Source organism: Echinops telfairi, unplaced genomic scaffold (assembly GCF_000313985.2).
Source record: "Echinops telfairi isolate 266 unplaced genomic scaffold, ASM31398v2 ScPeMD7_7467;HRSCAF=8505_1, whole genome shotgun sequence".
Taxonomy (NCBI): domain Eukaryota; kingdom Metazoa; phylum Chordata; class Mammalia; order Afrosoricida; family Tenrecidae; genus Echinops; species Echinops telfairi.
This window is the reverse complement of record NW_022111368.1, coordinates 41,827,535-41,850,072: the sequence shown is the minus strand read 5'-3', so window position 1 is coordinate 41,850,072 and position 22,538 is coordinate 41,827,535. Positions and strand designations below refer to the sequence as shown.

The window sequence follows — 22,538 nt, the reverse complement described above, 5'->3', positions numbered from 1 at the left end:
GGCAAGCGGGGGGCCGGGGCGGGCTTCCCGCGTGAACCCGCCCCTTCCCCAAGACTCCGTGGTCAGGTGGCTGCCAGTGTGTGGGCGTCTCGCTGCCCCGCAGAGCTTCACCGGACCCTGTATCCCTTGATTGGCTGAGATCCAGCCCTTCTCCCAGCCCAGGTCCCCCAAGTGAGGGACGGTGGTCCCTTCCTGATGCTATGTCTCGGCTTCAGTCTCTGAGCACGCCGGGGACCTCAAGTGTTTACCACCCCTCCCACCCCCCATGGCATAGCGTGTCCACGTTGTGGCCTATGCTCAGCCCAAAGTTTGGACACTCAGAGGCACAGCAGGAGCTCCAGCCTTGATCAGAGACCCTGCACTTTAACCTATCCCCTTCCACCAGGCAGCTGATGGTTGTGGCCGAAGTATCTTAAGGTAGCGGGGCCTGTGCCCTCTTCCCCACCTACCTCCTGTCTACCCCACACACCACCACCACCCTGGCTCCCCTCCCTCATGACCGCCTGGATCCTCCTTCCTGTCAGCCTGTCCGCTTTCTCCATCACTGGCATATGGACTGTGTGAGTACCTAGGTGACCGTGTGAGGGGCCACGGTGGCAAGAGGGAGAATTAGGAGGCAAAGTGGGCCCAAGCCGGGACAAAGAGTGGACAAAGTGGACAAAGCTCCAGCTAGGCCAGCAGGAGCTTGATGGCAGGATGGTGCTCAGGGCCACTCTGGCTGTCTCTGGAGTCTGGCCTGCTGCCTGGGCACACAGCCCCTTGGGATGAGTTGGCACCATTGCCGGCCCCCGCTGGGTGGCCTTGACAGTCATACTTGTAGCCACGGCAACTTCCAGGGGGGTTTGCTCCATAACAGAGGGCCAGGCTGCGGGCTCTGGTGTGGCTCCAAGCCTCAGGGCCACCCCACCTCTAGAATCCCCAACAAGGACTCTAAAGTAGATGAGGAGGCCACGAGGGGGGGCAAGGCTGGCAGGGGGGAGTGGGGCGGGTGACAGCTCTGCTCCCACAGGTATGCCATGGCTGTGATGAACCGCCACGTGTGTCCTGTGGAAAACTGGTAGGGTGCACTCTGCAGACAGCTTCTCATTAAAACTCCCTTCAGCTCTCTTCCCTCTGGGGTCTCGGGGGCTGCTGCAAGCCAGATGGAGACCCTGGCCTCACTGCTCTTCTGACATTGGCAGAACCTGCCCCTCCCCAGGCATGGCTTTGTACCCACCTACCCGCTTTCCTACTGCCCCTTCTCCTTCGTGGCTTCTCTTCCAGGCAGGCCCTGGAAAGGGGGTGTTTTTGCCCCAACAGAGGGAGGTCTGGGAGGGTGTCCTCTGGGAGGCTTGATGCTGCAGGCCAAGGGCCTGGGGCCGGGGGCCTCTCCCCCACAGTCTACTTTCTGCCCTGCCTGCCTGCCAGGTCCTACAATGAGTCCTGCTCTCCCGACCCCACTGAGCAGGGGGGTCCCAAGACCTGCTGCACCTTGGACGATGTTCCCCTCATCAGGTAAATTGGGCTGGTCAGGGAGGCCCCAGGCCTGCAAGCAAAGGTCTGTCCTGGGGTCCTGGGTATACTAACTGTATTAGTTACTCATTAGTTAGTATATTACTTACAGCCATGCACTTCGCTTGCACAATCTCGTTTAATCCTCTCAGCTCTGAGATAGCCATGGCTTGTTCCATTTCGTCCATGAGGAAACTAGCTCAGAGAATCGGGTTGCTTGTTCAGGGCACACAGCTAGTAAGGAGAGATACCTGGATTTAAGGCCAAACCCACAGAGTGCCTAGGACAAGCGCTGACTCTAGAAGAACAGGAGGAGCTGTAGGCCTTCTCTGTCACGTCTGTGTCTCAGCTCTTGTGGGAGGGGTTCAGCCAGGGGCCAGTTGTTCATGGGGGCCCCCTGACTCTCTGTCCTTGCCTCCCTCCTCTCAGCAAGTGCGGCACATACCCCCCCGAGAGCTGCCTCTTCAGCCTCATTGGCAATGTGGGTGCTTTCATGGGTGAGTGACCCCCCTCTCCATGCCTGGACAAAACCTGAAAAACCCCATTCTCTGAAGGCCCCAGGAAGCACTCCGCTAAACCCAGGGGCGCTGTGAGGCCCAGCCAAAGGCGGCTCCTGTGGGGGTTCTTTGGAAACCCAGCTCACCTCCAGGCAGTCACTCCCTGCCCTCGGGCCTGGGAGGACACAACTCCTGGGAGGAAGCCAGTTGGGACTGAGGCCAGCTCCCCTGGTCTTCTTCGATGTCTGGCCCCACCCATCTTCTCCTCTCGCAGTGGCTCTGATCTGCCTCCTCCGGTATGGGCAGCTCCTGGAGCGGAGTCGCCACTCCTGGGTTAACACCACTGCACTCATCACCGGCTGCACCAACGCAGCGGGCCTAGTAATAGTCGGCAACTTTCAGGTGCGCCTGCCCCGGTCTTGAAGGTGGCCCAATAGGTCCTGGCCACCTCCAGAGGCAGTACCTCCTGGTTGAGGGGGGCCAGTAAAGGGACTGGCATGAAATAAGGGGTGAGGGGAAAGTGCTAGGAGTCTGGGTGGTGGGAGGGGCCTCCCTCAGCAGCCCCTGGGCCCCGGCAGGTGGACCATGCCAAGTCTCTGCACTACGTGGGAGCCGGCGTAGCATTCCCAGCAGGGCTGCTCTTCGTCTGCCTGCACTGTGCTCTCACCTACCATGGGGCCACAGGACTCCTGGACCTAGCCATGGCACACCTGCGGAGCGTGCTAGCTGTTATTGCCTTTGTCTTCCTTGTGCTCAGTATCCTTCCAAGACTGGGCAGCCAGGAACACCCTGGCCCAGCCCTTCTCCCACTGGAGACTCGTGGGTTAGGGGAGTGGCCTCCTAGGTGTCTCCTGCTCGCCCTCCAAGGGCAGTGAAGGCCTGCTCTTAGTTTGATATCTGGGGGTCCGTGGGTGTACTAATGGTGTATGCTCCATGACTAACTGAAAGGCTGGCAGTCAGAAGCCACGCTGAAGTGCCTCAGACAAAAAGCCTGGCAGTCTTCTTCTAAAGGCCACAGCCCAGCTCTGCCCTGCACTCAGGGGTGTCACCATGAATCAGAGATGACCGAGGGCTTACATCCTTTATCAGGAAATGTAGGCACAGGAAGGTGGTGCCAGGTTCCCAAAATCCTCTGGAATATGTCCTTAACCCGCTTCCAGGTGGGGTCTTCTTTCTCCATGAGAACTCTCAGCTGCAGCACGGGGCCGCCCTGTGCGAGTGGGTATTTGTCATCGACATCCTCGTGTTCTACGGCACCTTCAGCTATGAGTTTGGGGCTGTCTCCTCAGACACACTAGTGGCTGCCCTGCAGCCCGCTGCCGGCCGGGCCTACAAGTCCTCAGGGAGCAGCAGCACCTCCACACACCTCAACTGTGCCCCCGAGAGCATTGCCATGATCTGAGGTCTGGGCAGGGGGGAGTTGGCCCGTCCCCCCACAACTCCCAACCCCATCTACTTTGCATTTATTTTATACCAAAAACACTTCTGAAAGTATTAAGATGGGAGGCCGGCTTCCTCCCTCAAGGAGGGAGTGGCCATCCTCATCCATCTGTGCCATGGAGTGGCCCTGCCCTGGGGCCACCCCACTGCTGCTCACCCACCCGCAGGGGGGTTTGTATTGTAAGGTCATCCGTTTTCATTCACCCAGCCAGCCCTTCAGGTGCCTTCTTCTCCCCAGTTCTCAGGCCAGACCACTGGGGTTTCCGCTGCAGGAAGTGGGAGCTGGGGATGGCAGGAGGGAGGGGAATCTGGTGAGGGGCAGGTAGGGCGGAGCACACCTTCGTCTGGGAAGGCCCACAGAGCTGCACTGGCATTCTTTACTCCGCCCCCCACTTCCTTTAGGGCAAAGAACACAGCAGAACCACATGGGTATTTTAGTACTTTTTTTTTATATCTATTAAAAGAATTCTAATTTGCATGTTTGTAGTCTGTTCTGGAGAGCCAGGGAGGCCTGATCCAGGAGGAGCCAAAGGGTAGGAGGAAGCCCCTTACCAGAGGAGTGCCCTGGGTGCCCCTGGTCTTTGTGATGGCCCACTGCCACTCACAGCAACCCCACGGGTCAGGGTCGAACTACCCCTGTGAGTTTCCAAGACTAACTGTTAACTGGAGTAGAAAACCCAGTCTTTCTCCCTCAGAGGATGGTGGGTGCCAACCAAATTGCCCTAAAAGACTGGCCTGGTCTGATCATCTCATCCACACTTCCTTCCCCATCTCAGAGGGGGTGTAAAGAGGAGCCTTAAAAGGTAGAAAGCTCTTGGGATTTCAAGATGAACTATTAACTGCAGGGCCGAGATATGGGCTGATTTTTCGCTACCAGCTTCAAGTAGATGTTGGTACCAGTTCCTGGCCCTTTTCCCTCCACACCCAGGCCCATGCACTGGCTGATGTTTTCAGGCCAGCAGGCTCGAGAGGAAGGGAAAACCTGGAAGCCTAGAACCTTCCGTGGGTCAGCCCCACCTTTCCTGAACGCTCCATGACCTGACTGCAGAGTCCCCACCTAGGCCTGTGAGCAATGCAGCTGCAGGTGGGTAAAGAAACCTTTAATGAGGGAGGATTCAAGGCTCCAGAGGAAGACATTGTGCAGGGCTGGCACTCAGCCGTGATTGCCTCAGGTGTACATGGCTCCGTGGAGGTTCTCCAGCCGGTGCTGCTGTTGCTGCTTTCGAGCCTGGAGGAAAGAGGGCACTCTGGGTCGAGGGCCATGCCCGAGGGCCTGGGCCACTGGAGGATCCTGGCATCCACACTGCTGAAGCACAGGCCCCTCACCAAGGTCACTGGAAGGCCTGCTAAGGTGTGAAAGGGGCAGCCACTGGGGTCGAGGGAGTCCCGAGACCCCCTCCATTTCACCACCAAGCCTCTACCTTATTTCGCCTGTGCTCTTCGTAAGTGTCGTCATCAGTGGGCAGCTCATGGCGGCACAGGGGGCAGGAGTTTGTCTGAGCAAAGCAGAGCAGTTTCAGCTGGGGTCTGGCCACAGTTCCTGGCATGATCCTCCTTCCCACCCCACCCCTTTGTTGGCCCCCAGGAGTCATTACCCAGAGAGCAGGGCTGGGGGCAGTGGTACCTTGTTCAGCCAGGGCAGAATGCAGTTGGAGTGAAAGAGGTGGTGGCATGGCATCTCAATGGCTGTCTCCTCCTCCTCAAATTCCAAAAGACACACGGGGCACTTGAGCTCTTTGAGAGGGAGTGCTAATCAGGAGAGATGCTGTGGGTGCCACCCCCCAGCTCCCACTCCACAAGGGCACTCTTTGGCCCAGACCTGGCCGGGAACCTGAAGCACCAGGGCACAGCCTGGCTCGGGCGAGGGTGAGTCTGGCAGACCTGCCCCAAACAGCATAGGGAATCCATGTCCTCACCAGCCCGGGCGCCTCTGATGATTGTCCTGGGGAGGTTCTCGACCACATCCTTGGCAGCAGGTGGTGGCAGGTGGTGGTCCCAATCTACTACTAACCCCAAGTCTTCAAAGTCCATCCTATTGAAAAGCGACCTGAGGTGCAGCGGGGGCGGGGGGGAGGCATAGGAAGGTCAAAACCAAAGACGAGCATACTTTCTCCTTGCCCCCAGAAACCCCTGCCCTGCCCCGCTAGTAGAAATCCTAACTTTCCCACAACAAGCGCCCCCTAGGTAAAAAGCACGGGAAAACCGGTTACAGCAACGATCCGCCATCCCGGTTCGTTCCCATCATACACCCGAGGCAAAGGTTCAAGGAAGTTAGTCAAGGCCACCCAGGAAACACCTGGTAGGGCCATATTCCAAGTCGCAAGGTTGAGCAGCAAGCCAGAGCTCTCTGCCGAATACGCTTACTCCGGCCCACCACACAGCCCTACCAAGCCCGCCTGCCCCTGCGTCCTAGCTCCCACGGCCCCCACTCCAGCTCCTGCCTTCACCAGAACCTCCCTTGCCCCGGCGCACCCGGACAACGCTCCTGAACAGACATCCTGCCCCCAGCCCAGAATCCTGTCTCCGAAACCCCGCCGGCTTCAGACAATCCCACCCCCGAGCGCCGACCCTCCTAGCCCTGTGCACCCACCTTGCGAGTTCTAGCAGCATGTTGGCTCGGGCCTGCGGTTCTGTGTCCAATGGCTCACAGTCGTGCTCATCAAAATAGGAGGCCATGGCGGCCTGGCTGACACTGCCCTCGGATCCCTCCTCTGCTGCGGCCGCGCGGTGCAGGCCAATCAGCTAGGGAGTTGAAAGAGGGTGACCAATCAGAGCCTGTAGGAGGCGGGCACAATGATCCGTTCAACTGCGCGAAAGCGGAAGTACTCATTGAGCTGCTCCTCGTTGGTTAGAATCTATCAGGTGACCAAGGACTGCAACCAATGACAGAGGTAGAGAGTGCACCACAAACATTTGTCTTGGAGTCCAGCGGAGAGGAGGTTTGGGGGCTTGTGTGATGGGCCCACGTAGCGCCCTGGAAAGTCACAAGTCTGGGTTGTGAGCTCTTCACTCTGCCCAGAGGCTCAGAGCACCTGTCCTCGCCGATTCTGGGTGCCCGGTGAGAGCTGGGATGCTGGACGCTTGCCGCGGCGCTGCCCTCGCGCCCGGCCCGCCCCGCCGCCAGGACGTGCCTGGCATTTCTGTACCCACGGCACTGCTCTCTGGTTGGGTCAAGAGTTTACGCTTGATTCTGCCCTCACTCCCGAAAAACAAACAAGCAAAACTTCCCCGCGCATTTCTTCTGTGTTAGTCACCATAATAGAGGGTGGGTCAAACCTCCCAACCGAGGGATGGAAGCTTGGGGCCGGGAAATCTGCAGCCTCTTCTGCCCACGGGACTCGACGTGACCTTCCTTAGACCACTGCTCATCCACTTCAGCTTCGGTTTCCCTTTCTGTAAAACTAGTGACTTGAGTCGGCAAGTGCAGTGACCTAAGTTTATTCATTGGTTACTAAGGGCAGAGGGTAGGAAGACATGGAGGATATTGAGGATAAGTGGTATAGCTTTTGTTGTAGTTAAACCAAATAAAAACCCTGCTCACTGCCATTGACTGGGTCAGAGTGCCCCTGTGGGACAGGATAGAACTGCCCCTTTGGGTTTCTGAAACTAACCTTAGAAAGCCTCATCTTTCTCCTGCAGAATGGCGGTAATGTCAAACAGCTGATTTTGTGGTTAGACCAGTGTGTAATCACTACGCCACCAGAGCGCCTTTGTTGAAGGCAATGAAAATTTTGGAAATGGATAGTAGTGGTTGTTGCAGAATTTGGTGAGAGTAATTAGTAACACTGAAATGTCCACAGACGGTTGAACTATGTAAGAATATATTTCAATACAATAAAATAGTAAAAACACCTGGTGCAGTGGTTCCCAACCTGTGGGTCTCGACCCCTTTGGGGGGTTGAACAACCCTTTCTTTCACAGGGGTCACCTGATTCATAATAGTATCAAAATTACAGTTATGAAGTAGCAACGAAAATAATTTTATGGTTTTGGGGTCACCACAAACTGTATTAAAGGGTGGAGGCATTAGGAAGGTTGAAAACCACTGACCTAGTGGATTGAATTAAAAATGATTTGCATCCCAGCTACACACAAATCTGCTGGGGAGAGGAGAGAGCTTCAGGGAAAAAAATTCATTCCTGGTAAACCAAACTAAAACACAAACTCATTGCAATTCCAGTGATTCCGACTCCTAGGATCCTTTCGAACAGAGTAGAATTGACCCTGTGGATTTCAGAGGCCGTCATTCTTCAGAGGAGCAGGAAGCCTCATCTTTCTCCCAAGAGGAGCTGGGTTCCAAATGTTGGCCCTGGACTCGCTCCATTTCTGAGGACTTACTGCCCTCGAGTCAATGTCATCTCATAGCAACCCAATAGGACAAGGGAGAAGTGTCCCTGCGAGTTTCTGAGACTATAACTCTTTACAGGAGTAGAAAGTCCCATCTTTTTCCTGAGGAGCAGGTGGTGGTTTCAAACTGCTGACCTGGCGAATCACAGCCCAACTCATAGCCACTTTGCCACCAAGAATTCCATTCTGATATATATCCTCAAAGATTCTGTCTTAACGGATCTAGGAGCCCTGGTGACCCTCTGGTCTAGGCATCAGACTTCGAACCACAAGGTTCAGGATTCAAACCCACCAGCCAGGATAAAGGAGAAGAATGAGGCTATATGTTCTAGTGGCATCGTGGTTACACTTTGGGCTGCTATTTGAAAAGTCAGCAGTTTGAAACCACCAGCCACTCCACAAGAGAAAAAGGAAGCTGTCTATTTTTCTAAATAGTTAGGGTCTTAGAAACCCACTGGGGCAGTTCTATCCTGTCCTGTAGAGTTGCTATGAGCTGGAATCAACTCGATGGCAGTGAGTTTAAGTTTTGAGATGTTCCTGATGCTTTCTATTCCCACAGAGATTTACAATCTCACCATGAGTCAAAACTGAGCAAATCATCAGAGAAGTTGAATTCTATTAATTAGAATGTGGCATCAGGATTGGATGGAGGCTTATTACCCACCTGAGATATGCAGATGACACAGCCTTGCTTGCTGACGGGGAGGAGGACTGGAAGCACTTGCTGATGAAGATCAAGGATTGTAGGCTTCTGTGCGGTTTACAACTCAATGTAAGGAAGGCCAATATCCTCACAACTGGACTGATAAATAACATCATGATAAATGGAGAAAAGATTGATGCTGCCAAGGATTTGATCTTGTTTGTATCCACAATCAACGCTAGTGGAAGGAGCAGGCAAGAAGCCAAAAGATGCGTTGCATTAGGTAAATCTGCTTTCCAAGACCTCTTTAGAGTATTGAAGAGCAAGGATGTTACTTTGAGGACTAAGTTGGACCTGACTCAAGCCATCAATTGCTTCATATGCATGTGAAAGTTGGACATTGAATAAGGAAGACAGAAAAAGAAACAAGGTGCTTGAATTGTGGTGTGGTGAAGATTATTGACAGTACCATGGACTGCTAAAAGGACAGACAAATCTATCTTGGAAGAAGTATGGCCAGAGTGCTCCTTACAGGAGGCAAAAGTAGTGAGGCTTTGTCATAGTCTTTGGACACGTCAGGAGAGATCAGTGTCTGGAGAAGCAGTGTTTGGTAAAGTAGAGGGGCAGTGAAGGAGGGGAAGGGCCTCAGGAGGTGGATCGACACCATGGTTGCACCGTGGACTCAAGAATAGGAACAATTGTGAGGTTGGCACGGGACTGGGCCGTGTTCCATTCTGCTATGCCACTGTGCATCAGAACCGACTTGATGGCACCTAACAACAACGACATGAGTTGGCATCCACTCCATGGCAGTGGGGCCTATAGTTGCTCAAGTTCTGTAAGTGTTTCTAATGTGAGGCAGGCTTGAGAACCAGTGTCTCAAATGATTTGGATGACAGCATCTACAACTGTTCCAGTTGATGGATATTTGCCCATTGTATCAATAGTCTCAGGAGCTAAGTGACAGTCTTCCCTTTTTGTATAGACAAAACACAATAAAAATTTCACAAAGACGTAAGTAGTATTGATAACTAGTTACAGGGCCAAGTGCGTTTCTCCATCTTGCCCTACACATAAGTAACTACCCATTGGTTGTCATGGATTCCAACTCACCAGGACCCCTTATGTTTATAGAGTAGAACTACTTCATAAGGTTGTTTTTAACTTTGCTGTGAATTTTTCTATAACTTTTTGTTATAGGACAGACCACAAGTTTTACACTCAACAATTCATATATTTTGTTTGCTCTCATTCACTGCAGTTCCCTCAAAGTTCTATCACCCCGCTTCCTCCCTGTTTACACGCCTCCTCCTTTCATGAGGCCCTGTACTTTGTCCTTGGCGAATGCTGCCCTTTGACCTCAAGTGTTTGCTTGTTCTAAGGTGTGTGTACCTTGCTAGAGTTCTCGATCCCCTTATAGACCTGTTGTTTGCTTACAAATTGAACCACGAGGGTGGGTTCAGTTCCGGACCTGAAAGGTGACCAAGGGTCATCATCCTCAGGGGAGGGCAGCTCCACCAGTCTCTATCTGACCAGTAAGCTTCGTCGCTTTAATGCTTTTGAGTTTTGTTCTACTTTTTTTCTAGACCTCTGTGCAGGGCCTTTTAATGTGAATCTTTTCAGAGGAGTGGGTTGCAGGAGCCAAGCACTAACTACCTAGGCCTTCTGGCCTCAAAGTTGTGGAGATTGATATTCATGTTCACATTAGATCAATGGACTAATTATTTCAGTGTCTCCCATTTCATCTTGCTTCTTTCCTCAGGACAGGGAGAGGACAAGACTCTAAGTCAAGCCTTAGGTGGCTGTTCATGAGCTTTTAGATCCCTATCTGTCTCTCCTCACCAAAATAGGGTCTAGAGCTTGTCTACGTGGACTATGCTATGTCAGTTGACCTTGGTGTCCCCCAAGAGTATGATCCTGAGCTCCCAGGTCCAGCAACTCATTCTCTCAAGGAGTTTGATTCCAAAAGGTTTCCTTGGCTGAAATAGATCACCAGTACTTTCTTCCATGGCACCACAAGTAGGTTTAAACCATGAACTTTTAGGGTACCAAAAACCCTAAATCAATTCTCATAGTGACAATTCTCATAGTCAATTCTCATAGTGACATTCTATAGGGCTTCTGAGGCTGTAAATCATTCCAGGGGAAAGACAGCTTCATCTTTCTCCTGTGGAACAGCTGTTGCGTTTGAACCACAAACCTTGTAGTTAGCAATCCAAAGCTTACCTAACAGTGCTACCTAGATTAATAGATAAAAGCTTCATTTCTTCAGTGGAGTGGCTGGTAGTTTTGAACTGTTGGCCTTGCAGTTAGCAGCCCCAGTTAATTATTGAGTGCAAACTTTTGGTGCCACTCATGGACCGTCTGTTCCGTAAAAATGACCAGCCAGGGGGCTCATCCACTTTGTCATCCCACTGGGCTTAAAATGAGCTGTTCCCAAGGTGGAAAGGGGGCCCGCCAGAGACAGTGAGAAGCCAGAGCAGAGAAATGGTGGTAACAGGCTGTAGAAGCAAGAGAATGACCAGCAGGAGATGGTGACAGGGCTTACAGGTGGAGAGAGGGAGGTGCCTCTGGGCACTTACTGTCTTATCTAAAAGAAGTTTGTTTCACTTGCTTGAGCAGGTCGGGGATCTGAGGGCTGAGGGGCTGAGAGCCGGAGGCCCACAAGTGGGTGCAGCTAAGAAGCTCTTCTGACTGGAGCAGATTCTGATCTTGAATTGTAGCCTGTTACTTCCCTAATGAACTCCATAATCACAGTATGGTCTGTGGCTATTACAATGTGGTATCAAACTCTAGTAGAGAGAGAAGACTGGTGTAGGAATTAGTAAGAAGAGGTTGGGAGCGGGGGGAGCAGGATGCAGGCCTGACTTCTGTCTCACAGGAGCCAGCCTTGGGCTGTTGAATATCCTTCCCCTTGTGAAGGCAGATAGGTGCCCTGATGGTGTAGTGGTTACATGTTGGGCTAGGATCCACCAGGTCTGCAGATCGAAACCACCAGCCACTCCACAGGAGAAAGGCAGGGCTTTCTACTCCAGTAAGAATTACAGCCTCAGAAACTCACAAGGGCAGTTCTACAGGGTGACTATGAGTCAGCATCACCCCTCCGGCAGTGCGTTTGGTCTTGGTTGGTGAAGTCAGAGATCTGAAGCCGTCACCACGCCAGTTACAGTAGCCCAGGAAGAGGCTGGCTGACTGCACAGTCCTCGTGGGGCCTCTGTCCTGCGACTCGTGCCCAGGGTTCCTGTTGTGGCCCTGTGATCCCAGAAGCTCTGAAAAGCTTGCCCCTCTTCCTACAAAGCAACCTCCAGACTGCACTCTGTGAGCGTGCATTGCAGCACCTCGCAGGCCCTCCCTGTCTTCAATGCCACCACTTGCCTCATGGGTCATTTGGTAGCATCTTGAGGAAGAAGGTGGGTGAAGCTATTGCGGAAGGGAGGAGGGAGGAGAAAGTGAATATCAAGGTGAGGAAGGGCCTGATGCTGTAGAAGTCTTTGAAATATTTTCCTCTTTGTCAACTCATTGGGGTCCCAGTGGTCTTCCGAGAATCCCGAAAATGCGATGGCAGTGGTGGGGGGTTGGGAGGATGCGGGTGGGGGAGTGTAGAGAAACAAACAGAAAACAAAATTCCATTTTCAGGGAGCCAGCCCAGAAGAGCCCTGGTTCAAAGGTCTGACTGGGGCCCCTGTGTGCCTGCACCTGTGCCCCAGAAAGCCTGTCTGTGTGGAGTCAGGCAAAGGACGAGAAAAGGCCACCTCCCCTCCCGGGGAGAGTCTTTGGTGCACTTTCCGAGCAGCCCGGGACAGGGACCAGGGACCTTTAGCAACCAACCTTGCTTGTTACAAGTGAGGACTTGAAGCCCCTGTTGATGAAGACCAAGGATGCAGCCTCCCGTCTGGATTACAGCTCAGTGTAAAGAGGTCCAGAGCCTCTCCAGTGCACCAGGAGGTGACCTCGTGCCCAAGGGAGGAAAGATGGAAGCGGTCAGGATTTCAGCTTGCTTGGATCCACAATCAGTGCTGACGGACGCAGCCGGCAAGAGATGGAAAGGCACCTTGCATTGCATTAGGTAAATCACCTGCACAGGACCTCTTTAGAGTATTCCAAAGCAAGGGTGTTACTTTGAGGACTGAGGTGTGTCTGACCCACGCCATGGTATTTGCAGTGGCCTCCTATGCCTGTGGAAAGTTGGGCATTGCATGAGGAGAATGAATGCATTTGAATTCTGGGTGCTCGCCAAAAAAATATCGACAGTCCCACGGACTGCCAGAAAAACAGATCTGGCTTGGAAGCAGTGGAGCCGCCTGCTCTCCAAGGCAAGGAGGGGAGACTTCATCTCACTTTGGGGACATGCTGTCCACAGAGACCCGTCCCTGGAGCAGGACGGCGTGTGTGGTAGAGCCGAGGGCGGGGAAACAGAAGGCCCCCCTGCACAAGCCGACTTGACACGTGGCCACAACACAGGCTATGAGGACGGGGCAGGACGGGGCGGGGTTTCGTCTCCATGGACACAGGATCCCTACAAGTCGGCATGGACCACCCGACAACAGGGACCTTAGACAGACACACAAAAGGCACCCGCTTTTCCACACAAACAGCAGCTTTTACTGAGCTCCAGGTGGGGCTAGCGTGGCATGACCAAGGTCACCAGGCTGTTCTCAAAGGTCGTCTGTGGGGTGACGGGAGATGTGGCGGTGCATGCATGGCCTTGGAGGCTCACCGGAGTGGCTCAGGAGGGAGTGGACGCCAGGCGGGTCAGTCCCCCGGCTCTGAGGCCGAGGCCACACCGTGCCCTCACCCCTTGTTCGAGAGAAAGAAGGCCAGCAGCGCAATCAGGATGATGAGCAGGCTGCCGCCCACCGCCAGCCCCAGGTAGATCCGGCAGCGCCTGTTCTCCCAGCGTTTCTTCTGGGCCAGGGTCTTGGTGGTCTTGCTGAAGGACGTGCTCTGTCGACACCCCAGAAAAGTTAGTGGGTCCCCGAGGCTTAGAGCAGCCCCTGCCCCAGCCAAACCTAGTCTCCTCCTGCACCCTCCCCACCCTGCTCGGCCTGCTCCCGTCCTCCACACAGGCTGCCTGGCCCTTCCTGGCCGGACTCCTGCCCTCAGACATGGTGTAGCCCTTGACTTGTAGCCCGACTGGCTCACGGCCCGTAATAATGCCAGCCCTTGACCTTTAGGAAGGCACACCACTTCACACAAAAGCCCTGGTCCTTCCTAAGGTCTGCCCATTGCATGCCTGGGCTAGGGGTGCCTGGAAATGCCCCCAAACCCAAATCCACTGCCATCGAGGCGATGCCAACTCACAGTGACCCGTTAGGACAGGGCAGAACTGCCCCTGTGAGTTTCTGAGACTGTGGCTCTGTACGGGAGGAGAAAGCCCCATCTTTCTCCCTCAGAGCAGCCAGTGGTTTCAGACGGCTGACCTTGCAGTGAGCAGCCCATCTCGTAACCAAGATGCCACCGGGAATTCCAGAGACCCTGAAATAGGCCTCTGACCCCACCATGGGCCTGGGACCCTGCACACAGCCTCAAAGCTCCCTTGGTGGATTCTTCCCCTTCTCCCCTCCTCCCCTTCTTCGCCCACCCCCCCCAACCCCTTCACACACACACACCCCAGGCCTCACACCATGTCCAGGAGTTGGTCTGAACGCTGCTCCAGCTCGGCCAGCTTCCCATCACGCTCCAGGACCTTGTCGAAGTTGTTGAGCATGATTTCCGTCACTTCTTCCGCCTGCCGCTGACATTGCTCCAACTCTTTCCCTGCCTGGGCACCAAGCCCAAGGTCAGGGCTGCATGAGGCCCCCGGGGGTCCTCATCGGCCCCGAGACCCAAGGCTCCTCAGCCCCACTCTATGCGTGGGCAGTATCCTTCATGAACATGTAAGATGTGAGGGGGTCGAAAGGCTTGTTGGTTGAGGGGACTTGCCTTTGGTCTTAGTGGCCCCTCCCCTGCCCTTCAAGGCAGGAAGATCAGCCCAGGACCCCTTCATCTCAGCTTCCTCCAAGCTGCCTCAGGGTGCGGCCTTCCCAGGACTCCACCCACACAGCAGACATCACCTGCTCCAGGATGCTGTCTGCCCATCGCACAGCTGCCTGTGGCTGTCCACTGGCCCACACCCACCACCACCCTTTGGACACTGTCCCTAGTCTTGCAGAAGTTCCTGGCGCTAAGGCAAACATATAGTATGGCCATCAGAGAAGTCTGTGGGACAGACGTACATCGAATTCTATTGCAGCAGGACGGAAGGGAACCCACCCCAAGCCCGCTGTCATTGAGTCTATTTGGGCTGATGGCAACCCCGCAGGACAGGGTAGAACCAACTGCTCAGTAGGGTTTCCACGGCGGCAAGTCTAAGTAGAAGCAGACAGCCTCATCTTGCTCTCTCAGCCTCTAGACACTGTGTCTGACCCGCTATCTCCCAGGGAGCAGCCCAATACTCAACCCACTGTGCCCCCAGGCCTCTTTTGGCCATCTGGTCGATGCCAACTCACTGCAAGCCTACAGGGCAGGGTAGGTCTGCCCCTGGGGTGGGGGTGGGAGATTCTGAAATGGTAACTCTTTATGGAAATAGAAAGCCACCACAATCCTCGACTTTTCTTCCCTGCCAAACTCAGCAGCTCAGCTCTCCCTCCTTTGGCCTTTGACTAGCCAGGTCTGGCCTGCCCCTGCTGCCCCTACCCCCCACATCAGCACCTGGGTAGGTTCCTTCCCTGACCGGCAACTTCAGCCTCCCTGGCCTCTGGCTTGCAGCCTTCCAGCTGCCCTGTGGTGCCATTCACAGGGAAGAGACCCACCCTTGAGTTCCCAGCCCAGGCACCAGCCTCTCCTCATTTCAGAGGACCAGGAACCTAGAGGCTTAGGGTCCAAACTTAGAAGGCAGAAGATGAAACCAAACCAAACTCACTGACAATGAGCCAATGTTGACTCATGGTGACCCTGTAAGGTAGAATAGAACTGCCCATTTGGGTTTCCAGGGCTGTCAATCTTTGCAGGAGCAGAGAGCCTCACCTTTCTCCCAAGGAGTAGCAGGTGGGTTTGAACTGCTGACCATGCAATTAGCAGCCCTACGGGTAAGGCACTATGTCACTAGGGCTCCCTAGGGAAAAGAGGAAATATGGGTTGTGGGCACAAAAGGAATTGGGCTTTGGAGGCGGGGCTGAGAGAACCACAGAAGAGGAGGCACCAGGTGGGGGCGGGAGGGCCAGGAGCAGGCTCGGGGACATTTCAATGAGATGAGTATCCTTGGATCAACAAACCACAGTGGCTGCCTCCTCCCCACTTAAGTCTGCCAGGCTCCCACAGCCCCTCCCTGCTCCCGTCTCCTCCCCACAGATCCCATTCCTGCCAGCCCATATCCCCCATTGTCTACCAGAGCTGACATTTTGGCACTTGATTGAATTACAGCTAAAACAAGAGAACTTAAGTGTTGTGAAGGATCTGGTGGCCACAGAAGACCACCTCTCGCCTGTCCAGAAATCCTCCTGGAGCATTGGCAGCTGCCTTTCACATGGCCTTCAAGTGTTCCCAGTGTATGAGTCCTCCCTCCTTAAATAGAGTAGGAGCTCCCAGTGGGAGGGTAGGGACAAGTTCCATATTCCCATCCTCTACCACCCCAGGGTCCCAGGAGGCTAGCAGAGTCCTGGCCACTGCAAGTTCTCAGGGAATGGGTCAACTGCGCTATAGCCTATTGTGGTGAAATGAACTACTTAACTTGGCCCTTCTATGTAACTCCCACCAAGTGACCGAGCAGATGGTGCTATGCAAATGAGATGTGTGTGGTCCACCAAGGAGAATGGCTAGCTTGCTAACAATGTAAATGAGGTGTGTGGCACCCTTGTGGGGATGGGAGCATGCCAATAGATATAGGGCACCCTAATTTAACATCCCACCTGGAGCCCAGTGGTGTAATGGGTTATGCTTTGGCCTGCTAACCTCAAGGTCAGCAGTTCAAAACTACCAGGCACTCCACAGAAAAAAAAGAGGCTTCCTACTCCCGTAAAGACTTGCAGTCTGGGAAACCGATAAGGGCAGTTCTACTCTGTGCCATGGGGTTGCTGAGTCAGAATGGACAGCATGGCAGTGAGCTGAGTTGAGTTGAGCTATCCCAGAGGCAAACAGGCAGGAGTGAAGTGCACCCTTGAGCCTATGAACCCTACCCTGGGAACCTGCTCAACCTATAGGGGAAGCTGTAACACCAGAAATGACAAGAGCGACAAGAAGCAGCAGCAGCAAACTGATGGCAGCAGAGCCAGGAGGCCAGTAGGAGATGGTGCAGGGGGTGTGGGGAGGGGGATTCCAGCCCACAGAACAAGAAAGCTAAGCACCTTCAGGCAGGAGGCTAGCTGGAGGAGCCTTGGTAGAAGCTAGTTTGCTGACCTACGGAGCTAGAATGGAGGGCCTTTGGATCAAGGCTTACTGGTCCAAGTAATGTCTGAGGGGGCATTTATCAGCAGAACTAAATGAGCTGGTAACACTTGCCTGGGCCAGTGTTATACTACCTGCAGGCACTTCTGAGAAGAGGCCGTCCCAACCGAAGAACTCTGAGCTCTCCCTGAATTGTAACCTGTTAATTCCCTACCGAAACTCGGAACTGTGGTCTCTGCGATGCGGTCTCAGAACGGGGGCAGAGGTTGAAGGGTGGGTGAAGGTCTGACCTCAGCCTCCCACCTATCAACCTCAGGCTGTCAAAGCTCACAACAACCCTCTCTCTCCCTTATGAGCCCAGAGGAGGACAGACGCCACCCCCACGCCATTTTCACCCTTATCCCAAAGCAGCCCTCTGTCCTCAGAAATGTTAGCCTGGCATGTTTATCCAGACCAGTGGGAGCTTAGGGACAGGCATCTGTAGCTCAAATCTGCAAATATTTACCCAGCCTGATGAGAGAGGGGACAAGAAAGGACATGCACAGTAGACGGGGGTGGTGGTGGTGGTGGTGGTGGTGAGCAGAGACTGGGCCAAGGAGGAGGGATGGCAGAGCTGTGAAACTTGCCCTGAGTCAAGGGACACTGGTGTCACAGAGGTGAAAGTGTCCGGGAGCTAACTGGAAGGTTGGCATTTCCAGCCCCCCAGCAGCTCCCACGAAGAGTCCAGCCTTGGACACTGACAGAGGCAGTTCTGCTTGGTCCTCTGAGGCCGAGAGGAGTCGGAATGGACAACAGGCTTGGTTTGGGTTCGGGTTTTTCTGGGACCAACCCTCGTCATCACTCTCATGACAAGTCTATTACTCAACAAGTCGCGTGCCAGTGGGGCCTTTGAAGATCCCCAACCCCAGTGGGCCCAAGCAGAGGCTTGGGAAAGGGCAGAGATTTGAAAATGAGAATCCCTACGGGAGACCGGAGGGGTGCTGGGTCTTATTTTTTGTACTCTTCGCAGCACAGCTGCTAGCTTGTTCTCCAACAAGGGGTGATACCGGGTCACATTCTCCGGGAGAGCTGGCTGTGCCTTCAGCTGCGGCGCATTGCCTGCGCTCCCCACCCCCATGTGCAGCCACACCTGCATGGACCCCAGACTGGCACGGTGCCTAAGAATGCATTCAGCATTGACACGGGCCTGGGCCTCGGAGCCACTCCGGCAGAGGGAAGGGACACTGGCCTGGTGCACAGCTCTTTGCTAACGCTGGGGCAGGTGAGTCGCTAGGTGGCACCAACAGTTTGCACTCCCAAGAACTATGGGCTGTGGACAGGTGTAAGCTCCCAGAGGGCAGGAACCAGGTCTGATTTACATCACAGCCTAACAGCCTCGTGCCTGCCACAGGCTGGTTGTTAGGTGCCATCCGTTCACCTCAACACCTATCAACCCCATGGGGGGGATAGGGTAGTGGCCCCGCAGGATTTTCTAGGCTGTAATCTTTACAGAGAGCTGCTCCGCAGGTCGACCCCATGCAGAGAGTCAATGGTGGGTCCGATTAGCCAACCCTTCAGTGCTGACTACTAGGGCTCCTTTCGCTGACAGTACACATTGATAGACCTGCACACACCATGTCTCGTCTTTCGCAATCCCTGCGTGGCCCGGTGGTGAAAGCGTCCCTGGATTAACCATCAAGTTGGCAGTTTTAATCTGCACAGAAAACCAAAACACAAAACCCACGGCCATCGAGTCGATTCCAGCTCACGGAGATTAGTCGGAGAGGGGAGACGTGCCCACACTGTAACTCCTTACGGGACTAGAAAGCCTTGTCTCTCTCCCGTGGAGCAGCTGGCGGTTTCTAACGGCTGTCTGAGCAGAGCCCTGGTGCTTAATCATGTTGCCACCAGGTCTTCTGTCTATCCAGAGGAGCCTTGGAAAAGAGGTCGGGTGATTGATTTACTTCTGAAAAAACCGGCCAGGAAGAACTCCATGGAGCAGGATTGCATCTGGACACATGGGGGGTTGTTTCCAATGGGCATCCACCCAGCAATGGCCCTTTGGTTTGTTTCTGTGTTTCAGTTTGGCGAGGAAGAGCAGCCCGAGTGATACAATGTGTACGGAGTCAAGAGTTACATGTAAGAGATAAATCGCAAGTGCTGCAGCAGCCCACAGAGGTGACTCCCAGAACTGGGGTGGGCAGAGTGGGGCCCGTGGTGGAACAGTGCCATTGCTGGTATAGAGAGTCAGAGGCCCAAAGGGCATCCGGAGACTATCAGACAGGGTGCGTCCGGGCGGAGGGTAGAGGGGGCCCCAGGAAACAGTAACCACTGAGACGTGGAGGTCACTTTGGAGAGAGTGCCGAAGCCAGAGCCAATGCTCTGGTGAACCAAAGAAGGCACTGGAGAAGGTGCTTTGAGCACATGTTCCTGTCAGTGATTGCGTGGGGGGAGGGGGGGCAGGGAGAAGTGAGGAAGCTCAGGGCAGTGGTGGCTGGCGAAGCGCCATCCACAAGAGGTGTGAGGAGATGGTGGCCAGGCGGGCGGGGGCAGAGAGCGTGGAGAGGAAGGGTGGGTGAGGGAGGCATTTCCGAGACCTGCCATGGGCCTGTGGGGCTTGAGGTTTTGAGCCAGCTTCAGGGGGGAAGCTACAGTTCCGTTGGCATTCAGAGGGTGGTAGTTAATGCAGGAAATGTCCTTGACAGACCGTTCCGTATCCTCTGTCCAGAACAGGGGTCCTCAAACTACAGCCGTGGGCCACATGCAGCCCGCCGAGGACATCTATCCGGCCCGCTGGGTGTTTTTGCCCCATTTGCTTTTTTACTTCAAAATAAGATATGTGCAGTGTGCATAGGGATTTGTTCATAGGCGTTTTAAAAACTATAGTCCGGCCCTCCAATGGTCTGAGGGACAGTGAACTGGCCCCCTGTTTAAAAAGTCTGAGGACTCCTGGTCCAGGAGATCCCTCTTAGGAAACTTAAATCACCATTCAGCGTTTCCCAGGTTAATAAACCCTGGTTCCTCTTCTGAAAGCACAGCTGGCCCAAACCTCTGCTGTCTGCCCCCTCACCCCCTTGTTTATGCTCCAGAAACCCAGCTGCCGTCAGCCTCAGAGAGCCAGTGCCCAGCTTGGGCCTATTACCTCCTCCCTGCTTAGCACTCAGCTAGGTGCGGGATTAAGAGTTTCGTCCAAACCCCTCCCGTCACTCACCACTTGAGTGACCCACAGTTGAGGACGTGACCTTTCTGACCCTCTGCTTCCTTTATCCATGAAAGAGTGACCACAATACCCACTTCATCGTGCTGTTGGAAGGATTATGTCACGTAGTATAAATAAAATGCTTGGCACAAGGTCTGACATATATTAAATGCTCAAAAAACAATAGCTCTTATGATATGATGTAGCCCAAATTTCCCGTGGCTGTTTTAGTATCCTCACCAAGAACCCTGACTCAGGGTCACGAAAACTTCTTAGCTATTTTTAACAAAATATGCAGCCAAGGACAGAAAGCCCAAACCCAATGCTATCAAGTTAAGTCCGACTCCCAGTGAGGTCACAGGTCAGGGTAGAACCGCCCCGGCGGGTTTTCAAAGTCCTAACATTCAGGGAAACACCTTGCTGCATCGTTTCCCAGCAGAGTAGCTGAGGGGTCTGAAGAGCCTCCTGTTGGTTGGCCGTTGAGGCCTTAACCACTGTTTACCCAGGGCTCCTTCACAGCCAGCCATGGTCTTCCCTGTTGCCAACGTGTGGCCCTCTTTGCATTGCACTAAACGCAGGACCTGACCTAGGTCTTCGATATCCTCATCTGGTTTGTGTCCATCAGGCAGGGGCTGCACAGCAGGTTTCTCTCACCTTAAGCCATCATCTTAGGCTCCATTCAAAGCGCTGTCTCTGTGCTGCTGCTGTTCCCTCCCTTGGTCTCACTTCATCTTCATGACAACATGCGGAGCGTGGTCTGGGTGACCCAAGTTTCCAAGACACTGAGGCCCAGAGGGGCACAATCACCTGTCTGCTCAAAATCACAGAGCCAGTGAGATCAGGATCTGGAAGGTGACTTGACAGGGGCTCTTGGGACCGGCGTCTGAGCCGCGGTAGCACACTGGGTGCAGGGAGAAGGCAGCCCAGCACCCTGACTGCCGGAAGATTCCCCTGATGCCTAACAAGCCAGTTTGAGTGCCGGTGGGAGACGTTGGGGGCTCCAAACAGGAATTCTTTGGACTGTGCAGGCGAGTGGACCCTCCCTGCGACGGAGGAATAAAGGGAAGGACTTGCTCCGTGTCCATGTTTCCTCGGCTCCTTCCTGCTCCGGAGGGTTTTCTCTGCGACAATCGTGACAGAAGCAGATCACAAGCTCTTTCTTCCACCACACTTCGGGTGGATTTGAACCACCAACCTTTAGGCGAGTTGCTTCCAATGCAAAGCGAGGTTGGCCAACGTGCACAGAGCAGAAGTGCCTCATGGGCTGTCAAAGGATGTGACCTTTCGGAAACAGAACGCCAGACCTACCTTCTGGCATGAGTTCAAGCCACTAACCCTTTCATTGGTCATTCATCACAAACTGTTTGCTCCGCTCTGGAGCTTTCCCATGATCTCCCCCAGCAGCAGCCATGTCTAGCACAGAGGAAATGCCGAACGCAAAGCTTGTCGGGATGGGTCACAGGTAAGAGAAGGGCAGGGGAGGGAAGGTGGGAAAGGGGCTGGGAAGAAGGTGGAGAAAAAGAAGACACGGGGTGGGGCCAGGTGCGAGAAGGGAGATCAACAGGATTCCCCCAGATTCTGATCCACCACTGATCTCAAATAGTAAGAGGCACCCTCCCAACTCCCCCACCCCAAATTTTCCAATATCCAGCCCCTCCAAAATATCCTGGCCTCTGCCTTCACTTCCAGAGATTCCTCACGTTTCTCCCCAAGTGCTGAGGGTCAGCTAGAAGCCCATCCCTCCCACTGCCTGGTTCTCGGCCCTGCATACTTGGAAGGGGGCTCTGGGCTCTGTCCATTCTCAGGGCCTCCCTCCGTTTCCTGCCTTGACCTCCCAGCTCAGCACTACCTTCCGGCCCCACTTCCTCTTCCTGCCTCCAGTTCCCCCGGAGATGAGGGCCTCCAGGTGACCACCCCAGGCCAGGCCCTATCCCTCACCCTGCTCATCCAGGGCGGCAGGGTAGGGAGGCAACTGGCGTTGGCTGCTCCTGATACCTTTGCCTCCGAGATGGCAGTTGGAGTGCGGATGACTCAACTCTGGAAGGTGTCATGAGCTAGGGGTTCGGAGGGGACCGGGCCTGGGCCACACTCTGATCACTTCAGAAGAACTTGTGTGAAGCACTTCCTTTCACTTTCCCCAGGGAAGGAATTTGCCCTCCAGTACTCTGCCAGGGGCTGGGCTGGCACTGCCTCTCGCGCCTCATCTGCTCAGGTTTCCAACGCCCAGGCCAGGCTTGGCTTCTCACAGCCTCTGAAGAGGTCACGGTCAGAGCCACCCGGGGAGGAGCGGGTCCGGAGGGCTCAGGCGTTCTGTCTCAATCCACCTCGCTAGAACCCAGCAAGACAGCGACGGCGGATCCCACTTCTAGCACGCGGAAAAGGAGACTTGGGGCGGTTCAGTGTCTCGCCGGGGGGGTCACAGCGCTGGTGAGTGGGCGCCCATGGGATCCCAGCCCCGAGCCGGTGCGCGCACCGACGCCGCGACCGGGTGCGCCCGGCGCCCCCTCTCTGGCTGCGCGCTCGGAGCAGGGTGGGCCGGCGCCCGCGCTCCCCGCCGAGGCCACGGTGCCCGGAACGCGGG

General features: G+C 54.6%; 3 protein-coding genes across 5 annotated transcripts; 1 reads left to right on the top strand and 2 right to left on the bottom strand.

Moving 5' to 3' along the window:
- The first annotated feature begins 81 nt into the window (after positions 1-81).
- On the top strand, positions 82-3,904 carry TMEM150A (transmembrane protein 150A). The gene is made up of 7 exons (XM_004707958.2): positions 82-560; positions 1,010-1,057; positions 1,408-1,494; positions 1,921-1,988; positions 2,263-2,390; positions 2,567-2,744; positions 3,149-3,904. Exons 1-7 carry the CDS (start codon positions 496-498, stop codon positions 3,388-3,390), a joined length of 816 nt encoding a protein of 271 aa, XP_004708015.1. The 5' UTR covers positions 82-495; the 3' UTR covers positions 3,391-3,904.
- Positions 3,859-6,381, bottom strand: RNF181 (ring finger protein 181). Of its 2 annotated transcripts, XM_004707959.3 has the most exons (5): positions 6,019-6,143; positions 5,345-5,475; positions 5,053-5,162; positions 4,850-4,924; positions 4,514-4,656 (listed from the first exon to the last, which is right to left on the bottom strand). In XM_004707959.3, exons 1-5 carry the CDS (start codon positions 6,102-6,104, stop codon positions 4,597-4,599), a joined length of 462 nt encoding a protein of 153 aa, XP_004708016.1. In that variant the 5' UTR covers positions 6,105-6,143; the 3' UTR covers positions 4,514-4,596. The 2 variants fall into 2 exon arrangements, with proteins under 2 accessions (XP_045139758.1, XP_004708016.1); XM_045283823.1 differs by lacking the exons at positions 4,514-4,656; positions 4,850-4,924 and adding an exon at positions 3,859-4,290 and having other exon boundaries at positions 5,040-5,162; positions 6,019-6,381.
- A 6,616-nt stretch (positions 6,382-12,997) lies between these two features.
- On the bottom strand, positions 12,998-22,274 carry VAMP5 (vesicle associated membrane protein 5). 2 transcript variants are annotated; one of them, XM_045283927.1, is made up of 3 exons: positions 21,953-22,274; positions 14,042-14,179; positions 12,998-13,362 (listed from the first exon to the last, which is right to left on the bottom strand). In XM_045283927.1, the coding sequence occupies exons 2-3, from the start codon at positions 14,123-14,125 to the stop codon at positions 13,210-13,212; spliced, it is 237 nt and encodes a 78-aa protein (XP_045139862.1). In that variant the 5' UTR covers positions 14,126-14,179; positions 21,953-22,274; the 3' UTR covers positions 12,998-13,209. The 2 variants fall into 2 exon arrangements, with proteins under 2 accessions (XP_045139862.1, XP_045139861.1); XM_045283926.1 differs by having other exon boundaries at positions 21,896-21,955.
- Between the last annotated feature and the right edge of the window lie 264 nt (positions 22,275-22,538).